This window comes from Sebastes fasciatus, chromosome 6, assembly GCF_043250625.1.
Source record: "Sebastes fasciatus isolate fSebFas1 chromosome 6, fSebFas1.pri, whole genome shotgun sequence".
In the NCBI taxonomy this organism is placed as follows: domain Eukaryota; kingdom Metazoa; phylum Chordata; class Actinopteri; order Perciformes; family Sebastidae; genus Sebastes; species Sebastes fasciatus.
The window spans coordinates 8,538,873-8,559,578 of NC_133800.1; the positions used below are offsets into that span (position 1 = coordinate 8,538,873).

The 20,706-nt window shown below is 35.7% G+C and overlaps 1 protein-coding gene across 3 annotated transcripts in view; it reads right to left on the bottom strand.

The window, feature by feature from the left end:
- Positions 1-14,445: 14,445 nt before the first annotated feature.
- The window catches only part of nr6a1a (nuclear receptor subfamily 6, group A, member 1a), a 98,958-nt gene continuing 92,697 nt past the window's right edge, over positions 14,446-20,706 (bottom strand). For all 3 annotated transcript variants that reach the window (XM_074637477.1, XM_074637478.1, XM_074637479.1), the window contains one exon: positions 14,446-19,798. In XM_074637477.1, coding sequence (XP_074493578.1) covers positions 19,668-19,798 — 131 coding nt within the window. In that variant the 3' untranslated portion in view covers positions 14,446-19,667. The remainder of the gene's footprint in view (positions 19,799-20,706) is intronic.

Here is a 20,706-nt window from a genome sequence, read left to right on the forward strand (position 1 = left end):
CTTGAGAATATGGAATGAATCTTGAGGATATGGAATGGAACTTGAGAATATGGAATGAAACTTGAGAATATGGAATGCATCTTGATAATATGGAATGAATCTTGAGAATATGGAATGAGTCTTGAGGATATGGAATGAATCTTGAGGATATGGAATGAATCTTGTGGAATGAATCTTGAGGATATGGAATGAATCTTGAGGATATGGAATGAGTCTTGATGATATGGAATGAGTCTTGATGATATGGAATGAATCTTGAGGATATGGAATGAATCTTGAGAATATGGAATGAATCTTGAGGATATGGAATGAAATTTGAGAATATGGAATGAGCCTTGAGGATATGGAATGAATCTTGAGGATATGGAATGAAACTTGAGAATATGGAATGAATCTTGAGGATATGGAATGAATCTTTAAAATATGGAATGAATCTTGATAATATGGAATGAATCTTGAGAATATGGAATGAGTCTTGAGGATATGGAATGAATCTTGAGGATATGGAATGAATCTTGTGGAATGAATCTTGAGGATATGGAATGAATCTTGAGGATATGGAATGAATCTTGAGAATATGGAATGAGTCTTGAGGATATGGAATGAATCTTGAGGATATGGAATTAAACTTGAGAATATGGAATGCATCTTGAGGATATGGAATGAATCTTGAGGATATGGAATGAATCTTGAGGATATGGAATGAATCTTGAGGATATGGAATGAATCTTGAGGATATGGAATAAAATTTGAGAATATGGAATGAATCTTGAGGATATGGAATGAATCTTTAAAATATGGAATGAATCTTGATAATATGGAATGAATCTTGAGAATATGGAATGAATCTTGATAATATGGAATGAATCTTGAGTATATGAGATGAATCTTGATAATATGGAATGAATCTTGAGGAAATGGAATGCATTTTGAGGATATGGAATGGAACTTGAGAATATGGAATGAAACTTGAGAATATGGAATGCATCTTGAGGATATGGAATGAATCTTGAGGATATGGAATGAATCTTGAGAATATGAAATGAGTCTTGAGGATATGGAATGAATCTTGAGGATATGGAATGAGTCTTGATGATATGGAATGAGTCTTGATGATATGGAATTAATCTTGAGGATATGGAATGAGTCTTGATGATATGGAATGAGTCTTGATGATATGGAATGAGTCTTGATGATATGGAATGAGTCTTGATGATATGGAATGAATCTTGAGGATATGGAATGAATCTTGAGAATATGGAATGAATCTTGTGGAATGAATCTTGAGGATATGGAATGAATCTTGAGGATATGGAATGAGTCTTGATGATATGGAATGAATCTTGATGATATGGAATGAATCTTTAAAATATGGAATGAATCTTGATAATATGGAATGCATCTTTAAAATATGGAATGAATCTTGAGGATATGGAATGAAACTTGAGAATATGGAATGAGTCTTGAGGATATGGAATGAAACTTGAGAATATGGAATGAATCTTGAGGATATGGAATGAAACTTGAGAATATGGAATGAGTCTTGATGATATGGAATGAATCTTTAAAATATGGAATGAATCTTGATAATATGGAATGGATCTTTAAAATATGGAATGAATCTTGAGGATATGAGATGAATCTTGATAATATGGAATGAATCTTGAGGTTATGGAATGAATCTTGAGGATATGGAATGAAATTTGAGAATATGGAATGAGTCTTGAGGATATGGAATGAATCTTGAGGATATGGAATGAAACGTGAGAATATGGAATGAGTCTTGAGGGTATGGAATGAATCTTGAGGATATGGAATGAAACTTGAGAATATGGAATGAGTCTTGATGATATGGAATGAATCTTTAAAATATGGAATGAATCTTGAGGATATGGAATGAAACTTGAGAATATGGAATGAGTCTTGATGATATGGAATGAATCTTTAAAATATGGAATGAATCTTGATAATATGGAATGGATCTTTAAAATATGGAATGAATCTTGATAATATGGAATGAATCTTGAGGATATGAGATGAATCTTTATAATATGGAATGAATCTTGAGGTTATGGAATGAATCTTGAGGATATGGAATGAAACTTGAGAATATGGAATGCATCTTGAGGATATGGAATGAATCTTGAGGATATGGAATGAATCTTGAGAATATGGAATTAATCTTGTGGAATGAATCTTGAGGATATGGAATGCAATTTGAGAATATGGAATGAGTCTTGAGGATATGGAATGAGTCTTGAGGATATGGAATGAGTCTTGATGATATGGAATGAGTCTTGAGGTTATGGAATGAATCTTGAGGATATGGAATGAAATTTGAGAATATGGAATGAGTCTTGAGGATATGGAATGAGTCTTGAGGATATGGAATGAGTCTTGATGATATGGAATGAGTCTTGATGATATGGAATGAATCTTGAGGATATGGAATGAATCTTGAGGGTCTTGATGATATTGGAATGAATCTTGAGGATATGGAATGAAACTTGAGAATATGGAATGAATCTTGAGGATATGGAATGAATCTTGAGGATATGGAATGAATCTTTAAAATATGGAATGAATCTTGATAATATGGAATGAATCTTGAGGATATGAGATGAATCTTGATAATATGGAATGAATCTTGAGGATATGGAATGCATTTTGAGGATATGGAATGAAACTTGAGAATATGGAATGAAACTTGAGAATATGGAATGCATCTTGAGGATATGGAATGAATCTTTAGGATATGGAATGAATCTTGAGAATATGAAATGCATCTTGAGGATATGGAATGAATCTTGAGGATATGAGATGAATCTTGATAATTGGAATGCATCTTGAGGATATGGAATGCATTTTGAGGATATGGAATGAAACTTGAGAATATGGAATGCATCTTGAGGATATGGAATGAATCTTGAGGATATGGAATGAATCTTGAGGATAAGGAATGAATCTTGTGGAATGAATCTTAAGGATATGGAATGAAATTTGAGAATATGGAATGAGCCTTGAGGATATGGAATGAATCTTGAGGATATGGAATGAATCTTGAGGATATGGAATGAATCTTGGGGATATGGAATGAAACTTGAGAATATGGAATGAATCTTGAGGATATGGAATGAATCTTTAAAATATGGAATGAATCTTGATAATATGGAATGAATCTTGAGAATATGGAATGAGTCTTGAGGATATGGAATGAATCTTGAGGATATGAAATGAAACTTGAGAATATGGAATGCATCTTGAGGATATGGAATGAATCTTGAGGATATGGAATGAATCTTTAGGATATGGAATGAATCTTGTGGAATGAATCTTGAGGATATGGAATGACATTTGAGAATATGGAATGAGTCTTGAGGATATTGAATAAATCTTGAGGATATGGAATGAGTCTTGATGATATGGAATGAGACTTGATGATATGGAATGAATCTTTAAAATATGGAATGAATCTTGAGAATATGGAATGAATCTTGTGGAATGAATCTTGAGGATATGGAATGAAATTTGAGAATATGGAATGAGCCTTGAGGATATGGAATGAATCTTGAGGATATGGAATGAATCTTGAGGATATGGAATGAATCTTGAGGATATGGAATGAAACTTGAGAATATGGAATGAGTCTTGATGATATGGAATGAATCTTTAAAATATGGAATGAATCTTGATAATATGGAATGAATCTTTAAAATATGGAATGAATCTTGAGGATATGAGATTAATCTTGATAATATGGAATGAATCTTGAGGATATGGAATGTATTTTGAGGATATGGAATGAAACTTGAGAATATGGAATGAAACTTGAGAATATGAAATGCATCTTGAGGATATGGAATGAATCTTGAGGATATGAGATGGATCTTGTGGAATGAATCTTGAGGATATGGAATGAAATTTGAGAATATGGAATGAGTCTTGAGGATATGGAATGAATCTTGAGGATATGAGATTAATCTTGATAATATGGAATGAATCTTGAGGATATGGAATGCATTTTGAGGATATGGAATGAAACTTGAGAATATGGAATGCATCTTGAGGATATGGAATGAATCTTGAGGATATGGAATGAATCTTGAGAATATGAAATGCATCTTGAGGATATGGAATGAATCTTGAGGATATGAGATGAATCTTGATAATTGGAATGGATCTTGAGGATATGGAATGAATCTTTAAAATATGGAATGAATCTTGATAATATGGAATGAATCTTGAGAATATGGAATGAGTCTTGATAATATGGAATGAATCTTGAGAATATGGAATGAGTCTTGAGGATATGGAATGAATCTTGAGGATATGGAATGAATCTTGAGGATATGGAATGAATCTTGTGGAATGAATCTTGAGGATATGGAATGACATTTGAGAATATGGAATGAGTCTTGAGGATATTGAATGAATCTTGAGGATATGGAATGAGTCTTGATGATATGGAATGAGTCTTGATGATATGGAATGAATCTTGAGGATATGTAATGAATCTTGAGAATATGGAATGAATCTTGTGGAATGAATCTTGAGGATATGGAATGAAATTTGAGAATATGGAATGAGCCTTGAGGATATGGAATGAATCTTGAGGATATGGAATGAATCTTGAGGATATGGAATGAATCTTGAGGATATGGAATGAAACTTGAGAATATGGAATGAGTCTTGATGATATGGAATGAATCTTTAAAATATGGAATGAATCTTGATAATATGGAATGAATCTTTAAAATATGGAATGAATCTTGATAATATGGAATGAATCTTGAGGATATGAGATTAATCTTGATAATATGGAATGAATCTTGAGGATATGAGATTAATCTTGATAATATGGAATGAATCTTGAGGATATGGAATGCATTTTGAGGATATGGAATGAAACTTGAGAATATGGAATGCATCTTGAGGATATGGAATGAATCTTGAGGATATGGAATGAATCTTGAGAATATGAAATGAGTCTTGATGATATGGAATGAATCTTGAGGATATGGAATGAAACTTGAGAATATGGAATGAGTCTTGAGGATATGGAATGAAACCTGAGAATATGGAATGAGTCTTGAGGATATGGAATGAAACTTGAGAATATGGAATGAATCTTGAGGATATGGAATGAAACTTGAGAAAATGGAATGAGTCTTGATGATATGGAATGAATCTTTAAAATATGGAATGAATCTTGATAATTTGGAATGCATCTTGAGGATATGGAATGAGTCTTGATAATATGGAATGAATCTTGAGGATATGAGATTAATCTTGATAATATGGAATGAATCTTGAGGATATGGAATGCATTTTGAGGATATGGAATGAAACTTGAGGATATGAGATGAATCTTGATAATTGGAATGGATCTTGAGGATATGGAATGAATCTTTAAAATATGGAATGAATCTTGATAATATGGAATGAATCTTGAGAATATGGAATGAGTCTTGATAATATGGAATGAATCTTGAGAATATGGAATGAGTCTTGAGGATATGGAATGAATCTTGAGGATATGGAATGAATCTTGTGGAATGAATCTTGAGGATATGGAATGACATTTGAGAATATGGAATGAATCTTGAGGATATGGAATGAATCTTGAGGATATGGAATGAAACTTGAGAATATGGAATGAGTCTTGATGATATGGAATGAATCTTTAAAATATGGAATGAATCTTGATAATATGGAATGAATCTTTAAAATATGGAATGAATCTTGATAATATGGAATGAATCTTGAGGATATGAGATTAATCTTGATAATATGGAATGAATCTTGAGGATATGGAATGTATTTTGAGGATATGGAATGAAACTTGAGAATATGGAATGAAACTTGAGAATATGAAATGCATATTGAGGATATGGAATGAATCTTGAGGATATGAGATGGATCTTGTGGAATGAATCTTGAGGATATGGAATGAAATTTGAGAATATGGAATGAGTCTTGAGGATATGGAATGAATCTTGAGGATATGAAATGAGTCTTGATGATATGGAATGAGTCTTGATGATATGGAATGAATCTTGAGGATATGGAATGAAACTTGAGAATATGGAATGAGTCTTGAGGATATGGAATGAAACCTGAGAATATGGAATGAGTCTTGAGGATATGGAATGAAACTTGAGAATATGGAATGAATCTTGAGGATATGGAATGAAACTTGAGAAAATGGAATGAGTCTTGATGATATGGAATGAATCTTGAGGATATGAGATGAATCTTGATAATTGGAATGCATCTTGAGGATATGGAATGCATTTTGAGGATATGGAATGAAACTTGAGAATATGGAATGCATCTTGAGGATATGGAATGAATCTTGAGGATATGGAATGAATCTTGTGGAATGAATCTTGAGGATACGGAATAAAATTTGAGAATATGGAATGAGCCTTGAGGATATGGAATGAATCTTGAGGATATGGAATGAATCTTGTGGATATGGAATGAATCTTGAGGATATGGAATGAAACTTGTGGATATGGAATGAATCTTGAGGATATGGAATGAATATTGTGGAATGAATCTTGAGGATATGGAATGAAATTTGAGAATATGGAATGAGCCTTGAGAATATGGAATGCATCTTGAGGATATGGAATGAATCTTGAGGATATGGAATGAATCTTGAGGATATGGAATGAATCTTGAGGATATGGAATGAGTCTTGATGATATTGGAATGAATCTTGAGGATATGGAATGAAACTTGAGAATATGGAATGAATCTTGAGGGTATGGAATGAATCTTGAGGATATGGAATGAAATTTGAGAATATGGAATGAGTCTTGATGATATGGAATGAATCTTTAAAATATGGAATGAATCTTGATAATATGGAATGGATCTTTAAAATATGGAATGAATCTTGAGGATATGAGATGAATCTTGATAATATGGAATGAATCTTGAGGTTATGGAATGAATCTTGAGGATATGGAATGAAATTTGAGAATATGGAATGAGTCTTGAGGATATGGAATGAATCTTGAGGATATGGAATGAAACGTGAGAATATGGAATGAGTCTTGAGGGTATGGAATGAATCTTGAGGATATGGAATGAAACTTGAGAATATGGAATGAGTCTTGATGATATGGAATGAATCTTTAAAATATGGAATGAATCTTGAGGATATGGAATGAAACTTGAGAATATGGAATGAGTCTTGATGATATGGAATGAATCTTTAAAATATGGAATGAATCTTGATAATATGGAATGGATCTTTAAAATATGGAATGAATCTTGATAATATGGAATGAATCTTGAGGATATGAGATGAATCTTTATAATATGGAATGAATCTTGAGGTTATGGAATGAATCTTGAGGATATGGAATGAAACTTGAGAATATGGAATGCATCTTGAGGATATGGAATGAATCTTGAGGATATGGAATGAATCTTGAGAATATGAAATGACTCTTGTGGAATGAATCTTGAGGATATGGAATGCAATTTGAGAATATGGAATGAGTCTTGAGGATATGGAATGAGTCTTGAGGATATGGAATGAGTCTTGATGATATGGAATGAGTCTTGAGGTTATGGAATGAATCTTGAGGATATGGAATGAAATTTGAGAATATGGAATGAGTCTTGAGGATATGGAATGAGTCTTGAGGATATGGAATGAGTCTTGATGATATGGAATGAGTCTTGATGATATGGAATGAATCTTGAGGATATGGAATGAATCTTGAGGGTCTTGATGATATTGGAATGAATCTTGAGGATATGGAATGAAACTTGATAATTGGAATGCATCTTGAGGATATGGAATGCATTTTGAGGATATGGAATGAAACTTGAGAATATGGAATGCATCTTGAGGATATGGAATGAATCTTGAGGATATGGAATGAATCTTGAGGATAAGGAATGAATCTTAAGGATATGGAATGAAATTTGAGAATATGGAATGAGCCTTGAGGATATGGAATGAATCTTGAGGATATGGAATGAATCTTGAGGATATGGAATGAATCTTGAGGATATGGAATGAATCTTGGGGATATGGAATGAAACTTGAGAATATGGAATGAATCTTGAGGATATGGAATGAATCTTTAAAATATGGAATGAATCTTGATAATATGGAATGAATCTTGAGAATATGGAATGAGTCTTGAGGATATGGAATGAATCTTGAGGATATGAAATGAAACTTGAGAATATGGAATGCATCTTGAGGATATGGAATGAATCTTGAGGATATGGAATGAATCTTGTGGAATGAATCTTGAGGATATGGAATGACATTTGAGAATATGGAATGAGTCTTGAGGATATTGAATAAATCTTGAGGATATGGAATGAGTCTTGATGATATGGAATGAGACTTGATGATATGGAATGAATCTTTAAAATATGGAATGAATCTTGAGAATATGGAATGAATCTTGTGGAATGAATCTTGAGGATATGGAATGAAATTTGAGAATATGGAATGAGCCTTGAGGATATGGAATGAATCTTGAGGATATGGAATGAATCTTGAGGATATGGAATGAATCTTGAGGATATGGAATGAAACTTGAGAATATGGAATGAGTCTTGATGATATGGAATGAATCTTTAAAATATGGAATGAATCTTGATAATATGGAATGAATCTTTAAAATATGGAATGAATCTTGATAATATGGAATGAATCTTGAGGATATGAGATTAATCTTGATAATAAGGAATGAATCTTGAGGATATGGAATGCATTTTGAGGATATGGAATGAAACTTGAGAATATGGAATGCATCTTGAGGATATGGAATGAATCTTGAGGATATGGAATGAATCTTGAGAATATGAAATGCATCTTGAGGATATGGAATGAATCTTGAGGATATGAGATGAATCTTGATAATTGGAATGGATCTTGAGGATATGGAATGAATCTTTAAAATATGGAATGAATCTTGATAATATGGAATGAATCTTGAGAATATGGAATGAGTCTTGATAATATGGAATGAATCTTGAGAATATGGAATGAGTCTTGAGGATATGGAATGAATCTTAAGGATATGGAATGAATCTTGAGGATATGGAATGAATCTTGTGGAATGAATCTTGAGGATATGGAATGACATTTGAGAATATGGAATGAGTCTTGAGGATATTGAATGAATCTTGAGGATATGGAATGAGTCTTGATGATATGGAATGAGTCTTGATGATATGGAATGAATCTTGAGGATATGTAATGAATCTTGAGAATATGGAATGAATCTTGTGGAATGAATCTTGAGGATATGGAATGAAATTTGAGAATATGGAATGAGCCTTGAGGATATGGAATGAATCTTGAGGATATGGAATGAATCTTGAGGATATGGAATGAATCTTGAGGATATGGAATGAAACTTGAGAATATGGAATGAGTCTTGATGATATGGAATGAATCTTTAAAATATGGAATGAATCTTGATAATATGGAATGAATCTTTAAAATATGGAATGAATCTTGATAATATGGAATGAATCTTGAGGATATGAGATTAATCTTGATAATATGGAATGAATCTTGAGGATATGAGATTAATCTTGATAATATGGAATGAATCTTGAGGATATGGAATGCATTTTGAGGATATGGAATGAAACTTGAGAATATGGAATGCATCTTGAGGATATGGAATGAATCTTGAGGATATGGAATGAATCTTGAGAATATGAAATGAGTCTTGATGATATGGAATGAATCTTTAAAATATGGAATGAATCTTGATAATATGGAATGAATCTTTAAAATATGGAATGAATCTTGATAATATGGAATGAATCTTGAGGATATGAGATTAATCTTGATAATATGGAATGAATCTTGAGGATATGGAATGCATTTTGAGGATATGGAATGAAACTTGAGAATATGGAATGCATCTTGAGGATATGGAATGAATCTTGAGGATATGGAATGAATCTTGAGAATATGAAATGCATCTTGAGGATATGGAATGAATCTTGAGGATATGAGATGAATCTTGATAATTGGAATGGATCTTGAGGATATGGAATGAATCTTGAGAATATGGAATGAGTCTTGATAGTATGGAATGAATCTTGAGAATATGGAATGAGTCTTGAGGATATGGAATGAATCTTGAGGATATGGAATGAATCTTGTGGAATGAATCTTGAGGATATGGAATGACATTTGAGAATATGGAATGAGTCTTGAGGATATTGAATGAATCTTGAGGATATGGAATGAGTCTTGATGATATGGAATGAGTCTTGATGATATGGAATGAATCTTGAGGATATGTAATGAATCTTGAGAATATGGAATGAATCTTGTGGAATGAATCTTGAGGATATGGAATGAAATTTGAGAATATGGAATGAGCCTTGAGGATATGGAATGAATCTTGAGGATATGGAATGAATCTTGAGGATATGGAATGAATCTTGAGGATATGGAATGAAACTTGAGAATATGGAATGAGTCTTGATGATATGGAATGAATCTTTAAAATATGGAATGAATCTTGATAATATGGAATGAATCTTTAAAATATGGAATGAATCTTGATAATATGGAATGAATCTTGAGGATATGAGATTAATCTTGATAATATGGAATGAATCTTGAGGATATGGAATGTATTTTGAGGATATGGAATGAAACTTGAGAATATGGAATGAAACTTGAGAATATGAAATGCATCTTGAGGATATGGAATGAATCTTGAGGATATGAGATGGATCTTGATAATTGGAATGCATCTTGAGGATATGGAATGAATCTTTAAAATATGGAATGAATCTTGATAATATGGAATGAATCTTGAGAATATGGAATGAGTCTTGAGGATATGGAATGAATCTTGAGGATATGGAATGAATCTTGATAATATGGAATGAGTCTTGAGGATATGGAATGAATCTTGAGGATATGGAATGAAACTTGAGAATATGGAATGCATCTTGAGGATATGGAATGAATCTTGAGGATATGGAATGAATCTTGAGGATATGGAATGAAACTTGAGAATATGGAATGCATCTTGAGGATATGGAATGAATCTTGAGGATATGGAATGAATCTTGTGGAATGAATCTTGAGGATATGGAATGACATTTGAGAATATGGAATGAGTCTTGAGGATATGGAATGAATCTTGATGATATGGAATGAATCTTTAAAATATGGAATGAATCTTGAGAATATGAAATGCATCTTGAGGATATGGAATGAATCTTGATAATATGGAATGAGTCTTGAGGATATGGAATGAATCTTGAGGATATGGAATGAAACTTGAGAATATGGAATGCATCTTGAGGATATGGAATGAATCTTGAGGATATGGAATGAATCTTGAGGATATGGAATGAAACTTGAGAATATGGAATGCATCTTGAGGATATGGAATGAATCTTGAGGATATGGAATGAATCTTGTGGAATGAATCTTGAGGATATGGAATGACATTTGAGAATATGGAATGAGTCTTGAGGATATGGAATGAATCTTGATGATATGGAATGAATCTTTAAAATATGGAATGAATCTTGAGAATATGAAATGCATCTTGAGGATATGGAATGAATCTTGAGGATATGAGATGAATCTTGATAATTGGAATGCATCTTGAGGATATGGAATGCATTTTGAGGATATGGAATGAAACTTGAGGATATGGAATGAATCTTGAGGATATGGAATGAATCTTGTGGAATGAATCTTGAGGATATGGAATGAATCTTGTGGAATGAATCTTTAAAATATGGAATGAATCTTGATAATATGGAATGAATCTTGAGAATATGGAATGAGTCTTGAGGATATGGAATGAATCTTGAGGATATGGAATGAATCTTGAGGATATGGAATGAATCTTGAGGATATGGAATGAAACTTGAGAATATGGAATGAATCTTGAGGATATGGAATGAATCTTTAAAATATGGAATGAATCTTGATAATATGGAATGAATCTTGAGAATATGGAATGCATCTTGAGGATATGGAATGAATCTTGAGGATATGGAATGAATTTTGTGGAATGAATCTTGAGGATATGGAATGACATTTGAGAATATGGAATGAGTCTTGAGGATATGGAATGAATCTTGAGAATATGGAATGAATCTTGTGGAATGAATCTTGAGGATATGGAATGAAATTTGAGAATATGGAATGAGTCTTGTGGATATGGAATGCATCTTGAGGATATGGAATGAGTCTTGATGATATGGAATGAGTCTTGATGATATGGAATGAATCTTGAGGATATGGAATGAAACTTGAGAATATGGAATGAGTCTTGAGGATATGGAATGAAACTTGAGAATATGGAATGAATCTTGAGGATATGGAATGAAACTTGAGAATATGGAATGAGTATTGAAGATATGGAATGGAATCTTTAAAATATGGAATGAATCTTGATAATATGGAATGAATCTTGAGGATATGAGATGAATCTTGATAATTGGAATGCATCTTGAGAATATGGAATGCATCTTGAGGATATGGAATGAATCTTGAGGATATGGAATGAATCTTGAGGATATGGAATGAATCTTATGGAATGAATCTTGAGGATATGGAATGAAATTTGAGAATATGGAATGAGCCTTGAGGATATGGAATGAATCTTGAGGATATGGAATGAATCTTGAGGATATGGAATGAAACTTGAGGATATGGAATGAAACTTGTGGATATGGAATGAATCTTGAGGATATGGAATGAATCTTGTGGAATGAATCTTGAGGATATGAAATTAAATTTGAGAATATGGAATGAGCCTTGAGAATATGGAATGCATCTTGAGGATATGGAATGAATCTTGAGGATATGGAATGAATCTTGTGGAATGAATCTTGAGGATATGGAATGAAATTTGAGAATATGGAATGAGCCTTGAGGATATGGAATGAATCTTGAGGATATGGAATGAATCTTGAGGATATGGAATGAAACTTGAGGATATGGAATGAAACTTGTGGATATGGAATGAATCTTGAGGATATGGAATGAATCTTGTGGAATGAATCTTGAGGATATGAAATTAAATTTGAGAATATGGAATGAGCCTTGAGAATATGGAATGCATCTTGAGGATATGGAATGAATCTTGAGGATATGGAATGAATCTTGTGGAATGAATCTTGAGGATATGGAATGAAATTTGAGAATATGGAATGAGCCTTGAGGATATTGAATCAATCTTGAGAATATGGAATGAAACTTCAGAATATTGTTAGGCAGGGCTAGTTTTTGAGAACCCAGGTGCAGAACACAGAGATTGAGGCAGGAAATAGGTGCAATGAAGAATTTACTTAAAATACTTGATTTGAATGGGTGAGTCTCTTGGTCAGGGGAATGCAGGGGATGAGCCGCGAACTGGGGAATAAATGAGGCAGAGCAAGGCAGGTGAGTTTGCAGGTGGGAAAAGCTGGGTAGCCAGAAACCAGAGAGGTGTGCTGATCCAGGTTTGAAATCCAGAAGATACAGGAGTGGAATGGAAGCAGTGCTCAGAGGGGGTCTTGGAGAAAATCAGGATATCATCCAAATAGACAAAAACTAACATGTTGAACATGTCACAGAGGACATCGTTCACAAGGGCCTGGTACACAGTAGGTGCATTAGTCAAACCAAAGGGCATTACCAGATACTGGAAATGTCCCAGGGGAGTGTTGAATGCCGTGTTCCATTCGTCGCCCTCACGGATGCAGACCAGATGGTACGTGTTGCAAAAGTCAAGTTTGGTAAAAACAGTGGCTCCATGGAGTGGCAAATGCAGAACTTATTAAAGGCAACGTATACTTCCTTTTAACTGTTATATTGTTGAGACCTCGAGAGTCAATGCAGGGCCTAAGGGTTCCATCTTTCTTGCCCACAAAACAAGACACCAGCACCTACCGGAGAAGAGGAGGGACTAATGAATCCGGCCGCAAGGGAGTCCTGAATATACTTATGGCGTCATATTCCGATCTTGAAAATATTGAATAAAATCTTGAGAATATTGACCGAAAGGTTACTTTTAAGAGCGCTATGCTTGTTTTCTTCTATATTAAATATATTCCTAATTATTTGTGTATCGTGTGCTTTTTATGAAAGAACAGCGGCTCGTTATTCTTGTTGCCATGGCAGTAAATGGCAGGATTAAAACCAACAATGGCCAACATGTGGAAATAGACTTTATGTGTTAATTTTAATGATAGTATCTTACCGTGAAAAACTCATTGGAGTGCGCTGAGCAACAGGTCAGGGACAAACACGTCCAAACTCTGCTCCACAGTTTCAGGCTTTATACCCTCTGCCTGGTTATCCACCAATAAGCTCCGCATCACTGACTGAATAGACTAATCATCACATCAGTTTCTATAACCACCTTATCTCTACGAAATAAAAGTCAAAGATGGACAGAAAAAATTGGAGGACAGTCCGTGTACACTTGCATAACGTTCACATTTATTTGGTTTCAAGTCCTAACACATTCTAAACATGCTTTTAACACGTAATGGATCACATTCTTCACAGGTAGTTAAAGTAACAAGAGCAGACAAGAGATTTCTGAAGAGAAAAAAACATTTCAATGTTTTCAAAGTGTGTTCACGGGTGGTAACAGTGTGTAACTATGTCTTCCCTGAGATACGTCAAGATATTTCTACTCTTTTACCTCCCCCAAAACTCTTCTCATCTTGTGCTCCTGCACTACAGCGGTGAATGGGTCTCTGTGCGTCTGCAAACTTAAAGCTCAAACTGGTGCCTCGACTGACAGGTCAACTGTGGCAGGATCTGGACCACACGATTACAATAAGAGCTTTAATAATGTGCAGCGACAAATGCTGCACCTTATTTACGTCCCCTATAAAAGTCCCATTACAAGCTCTTTCTATAACCGTGTGCTCCAGAGCTCATCTTTCCAGGGTTCTATAACAGTGTTACAGTGCTAGGGTTGGACACATATGTTGGTTTGCCTGTACTGGCCAGTTATAGGAGAGATTGATGATGGTTCCTTCCTGACCACAGGGGGAAAAACACTGTGCTGGCTTTACCTTTAAAATTCTGCTTTTGTACAACCTTGATCTTATTTTAGCAAGTATGCAAATAAGAGCCAGGTTGTTTAAAAGGCAGAACTGTTTCTAAGATTTCCTCTATTGTTGGGTATCATGACGTTCCATATCAGTAAGTCAGGCTGGCAGCTTAACTATTCAAAAGCCATATGAGTCCAACCCCCAGTGATAACACTTCAGTAAGTCAGTCTGTTGCCACAGGGTCACACGAGTGAGCTAAAAGCATGTAAACACAACGAGATGTCAGTTTGACCACAATTTACATTGTCTGATTGACAACAGATCGCCGAGCTACATTGACCGAGTCCGATATGATAATAGTCCCACTGTTACCACTTCCATGTTACCTTCAGCCGTCTTACCAATGAACAACAATCATGGAGCACGATGGAGAAAAAAAACACTGTCATATCAAGATGTGGTGAATATAGTGTACACAGCAAACAGGCATTCACAAGATAACATGTATTCTGAAAAGGTCAACACAGGAAAATAAAGCACTGGTTAACTGCAGCAAGAATGCATCGTGTGAACGCTTAATCAGTACGCTGACATTGTCATTCTTTCGTCATTTGGTATTGGATTCATGATAACAGGGCAGAAGTGGAATAAAAAGATGACGCTAATTTAACATGAAATGAAGCAACAACAAAAAAAAAAAAAGCAGGAAGAGGATCCCTGAAACAAGAGAGTTAAGAGTGTTCAGTGTAACATACTTTGCAGCGGGAGGTCAGAGGAAATAAAAAAGCTTCTGACAGTCTTGAGGTAGAGAGGATTATGAGGCAACATGTTTACGCATTTTTAAAAAAGAAGAAAACAGGTATCAGAGCGTGTTATAAATCGGAGAGGTCACTGAGTGAAATAAGAGACACAAAATTACAGAACATTGGTGCCAATGAAACCAATAAATAAGACAAAAAAAATCACCTATTTGAAAGAAAGCAACATGATGACAAATAAAGAGGTAGTTTCGGTACAGAAAAATTGCAAAATGACATATCCCTTGTCTGCAAAAATAAAATAAAAAATACAAATACAGAAAATAAAAAGAACACTTTCTTCAGCACATGTGTATCAAAATATGACAGGTAGGAGGTGGCAGTAAGGTAGCCGTGGTGAGTTTTTTTATTTCATGTTGATGAGCAGAGGCTGGTATTGATATTATTTGCTGCTACATTAAAAGAGAAAAACCCCCCTTCAGATCCTCTTCCACTGTCAGATCTCGGCACTCTGTGATGTTCAGTGCATTCCTGGAGTTACTCTGAGATGAAGTGACTTTGCTGTTGACCACCCTGAACCTCTCTCTTCTACTTCTGCTACAATACAAACTATTCCCAGACTGTTTCTGTACAGAGAGGAGGGTTTGTTTAACATCAGTGCAAAATGCCAGCTCTAGAAAAAAGCCCTTCCTCTTTACATTCTGACACCTGATAATTATTTAGATCTATTTTTTATTAAGCAAAATCTACTATGAAACTCAATTGTAGCCGTTTCTCAGCAGTGGTAAAGGATTTTAGGGTTTTTTCTTCTTTTAACGATACATCTCATCACGCAGACTTTTGTTACATAATGTACATATCCCTGAGATGATGTGGTTTTAAAGGGTCAGTTCACCAAAATGACAAAAACACTATCTGATTGTTCGGACAGTTGTGGCTTTATCTGCTTAGATTTTGAGGTATTGGTCTCTGAGATTTCTTGCCTCCACCCCAAAAAACAAACTTTTTTTTTGTAATTTAGGTGAAAATACCATTGAACCTCAGAAGCCTGTGTGATGAAAGATGCACATTTTACAAAAATGGAGAGAGACGATATTCTCTCTCCGAAATGAGTGTAAATTCATTCAGCTTTGGGAACCACAGATGGCTCCAAAGCGTCACATTTGCATTGTAAAATGATTCAAATAATACATAAAAGGCTCCAAGATGTCAGTATATTGTCCATATAAAATGAGGCTGACAACGCCTGAATAATACTTTCTTTTTTTTAAAATACAGTGGACAAGGGAATGAGTTAATAAAAATCAAGTCCAAAAAAAAAAAAATCATTCAAAGTTTTAGAAAATGATGGGGGTGTTGAATGAATACATGAAAAACAACAAAAAACCCAAAACATTCACATCATAACTACAAAAGGTACATGAAAATGTATAAAAATCAAAAAGATGAAAAGAGGCTAACTGAAACATTTGAAAGAAGAAGAACACTGCATTGGACTGGTGGTGTTGTTAAGGCTGCACACAGAGAGGTGGATGGAAACAGGAGAAGGGAAGCTGCGGCGACATTCTGAAGAAGCCGCCGTCGCCTCTCGTCACCAATGCCATGAGAAAAAATCCACCCTGCATGTCTCATCTTCAAACTACATCCACTTTCACTGAATGAAGGGGGTGGGGGGGTGGGGACCTTGAGGGGAAATAAAGTGGAAAAGAAAAAACACTTTCCTACAGAGGACCTACAATGTCCTGGAATCTACGTCTACTAATAATACAAGTACATCACAGCATGGTCACTGAGGAACTTCTGAATGCAATACATAACACTCACTTTACCCTGTTTAGATTCAGATCGGCAGGGACCTGAGAGAGATAGGAACACACTGGGTGGGCAGTGGCCGAGGTCAAAGGTCAAGGTCTCCGAACCTCACCGTCGTGTGCAAAAAAAGAGTCGTTGCAAGGACTGCATTTTGTCTGCATTTCAAATTACTGTACATCATGAAACGGCAAAAAAAACTTGAGGAATCCAAGAAGACACTTCAAGCGGTTTGAAATGATCATCTCATACTTCAAAAATAAAGACCATTTTTCTATGGCTTTTTTAAAAACAATGTGCATATCTGTCACAGAGGGTATGCAAGCCGGAGGTAAGTCACCTAAATTCTCTAAAAACCTTGCCTGGATTCATTCAGACATGGGCCCGGATTAATCACACTGAATCCATCCCTTCTTAAAGTGATAATCCACATCTTTGTATTAGCCAGTTCATAAAAACCCTGAGGACCAGACCTGAACCAAGTCTCAGGTCCACACTTTTCTAGTGACCCCTTGGATCTGGGTCAGGTCCGACTTAAACTGCTACTGGTCTTGGGTCTGTGCAAACTTTTGATTGGACCTGACAAGACCTGAAAACAGTCTAAATCCCTCTAAAACTGGCATGAAACCTTTGAACGGACCTGTTTGAAGCTGGATATGCTAACAGAAAGCCAGCGCTCTATACACCGGCTTCGTAATGAACCAGAGGCAGCAAGTGTTAAGCACTTTTTTGTCGACTCGGGCTTATTTTCGGCTCCCGTTCATACTTGAATCCAGTGGTTTGTCAGTTTGATTTTGCTTCTAGTAGGTCAGGAATACATTTTGTTTGAAGCCATGAAGATCTCTCGCTGTTCAAAACACAACAAGCGTCATCTTTGTGGTTTTGTTCTGAATAAATTGGAAAAATGCAAAAAGATTTCACGGGCTACCCCTTTAAACCAAACATAGACAGTATACGGTGGACCTTAAAATTTAGGTGATGGTGTGTTGAGAGCGAGCTACAATGCAATCGAGTTCCTGGCACTGAAGGCAACGGAGCCCAAAAAAAAAAAAACGAGCCATCTGAAAAGCAATCTCATCACATCTGCTCTATGCATATACGTGTGCACAAGAAACGTGTGCATGTTTAGCAGCGTTCACAATGAAATCCGGCAACATACTCGTCTGTCCAGTAGAAGGGTTTCTCCCCTCTGACACAGATTGATTCATTTCTTATCCTGATCCTTCATTGATAAGAAATCTTTTTTTTTTTGTGTGGAGCTATCAGCCCCCTACCCATCATTAATGGGTCTTTGAAAAAAGCATTGCATAACACTTTGGTCGAAAAAGGAAAAACAATAAAACTAAAACGGCAAACCTAGCTATCCTCCCCTACCCCTGCAATAAAGCCTTTACATCCCCAATCTATGATTGTAAAAAATACCCGTATATGCTCCTTTTTTCAATGAAGATCCCAAAGATCCACAAAAACTGTCACCTTAACCCATGGAATGTTAATTTGACAAGACCGCCAACCCGTAAGTAAGGATGTCTGAGAGTCCATGCAGATAAAGTAGCTCGATTTGCTAATTACTTTTGCATTTTTCAGTGTAACAAGACACTGTTTTTCAATATTTGATTTATGCAGCTCCTTTGAACATTCAGTCTGTGATTGAGGTGCCAAAAGCGTCCACAGGGATTTGGTTTTAGACTGGGCAACTCTTCATTTAACAGAAAGAAAAGGTACCTGAAAATAGCAACAACATTTTCCTGAGGTAGTCTCAAAACACTCGTCACATGTGTCTATACGCCCCCGTCTGAATAAAATAAACTCTTTCAAAGTCTAGTTCTAACAATAGCAACACTGACACATTGAGCAAACTGGATACACACTTGTAAACTCCAAAGACCAATGCATCTACGAGCATTTGTTTTGTACAGAAGCATGTGCACAGTGTAAATCAGCATACATTCAGCTCTGTCGTGTAATAAATATATAAAGAAAAAAGTTACAAAAAACAAACTAGCTGCTTGTCACATTCACAAGAGGGGAGACCAGTCCCTCGACTCGGGGGGGGGTCGGGGGAGTCTAGTTTCCAGAGGAGGTGGTCACGCAGGGTGACGGACCGGTCCTGTAGCTGGTCAGGCTGGATTTGCAGGAGTGCAAGACTGCTTTGAACAAGAGGGGGAGCTGCTCCAGAGGGACATTCACCAGCTTCCCTGCAAACAAGTTAGGGTTATCTTGATTTAGACTCAGGGTTAGCTTAGTTTGGCGCCTCTTAAATGGCCATTTTCACATTAAATTCCATTAGTATTAATGCAGTGAGTCATATAATGCTCTTTTTGCAACAGAAATATTTTTTTTTAATTCACTTATTAGTTTCAATCAATGAAACTGAACACTTCCTGCAGATATTTCAAATTAAAGCCAATCAGGACAGGGAGGGATTATGCCCTTTGAGCTGTTGGGAGGCTTTCAATCAGTGCAGGAAGTGGTGAGTTTCATAGACAGTAACTTAACTTAAAGGGACTATTTGTAACTTTCAGAAATGCTTGTTAACAGTAACACCTGTGGCTGTTAAGTCAACAAAAGTCAGCGTCGGCCTCGCGCTTGCTCGCTCTAAATAGACATGAACGAGCATCGCTCAAAACAGTGAGGCGACACACGTCAACTAAAACCCCAATATCACTCTATATTTCAGCTGCTTGGCAGTAAAGTTAGCTGACCAGATGAAGGTCTCTCCATGAACCAGTGCTGATCCTAGTGTTGACTTTTCTTGCCTCAGCGTCGGTGCCGGGGCTCTGAAGCAGCGGAGCTCCGCAGCGAAAAACGTTATTGTCTCCCGACCGCAGCCGGAGTGAGCAGGAAGACACCGGCACCCGGTCGTACACGATAACGTTTCCCTCTGCGGAGCCCCGTCACTTCACAAGACACGGGAAACCTCTGTTGGTCTGGAGGAGCTGCAGCATTTATTTCTGCACAAATGTCCACTGTACATTCACTAGATATTCTCAGAGCTACTAACTCTCCTGCAGTGTGTAGAGAGCGCGCGTTCACGTCTAGAGGTGGAGCGAGACAGCGAGAACGCGCGCTGTCTGAGTGAAGGCAAGCAGGCAGAGGAGCAGAG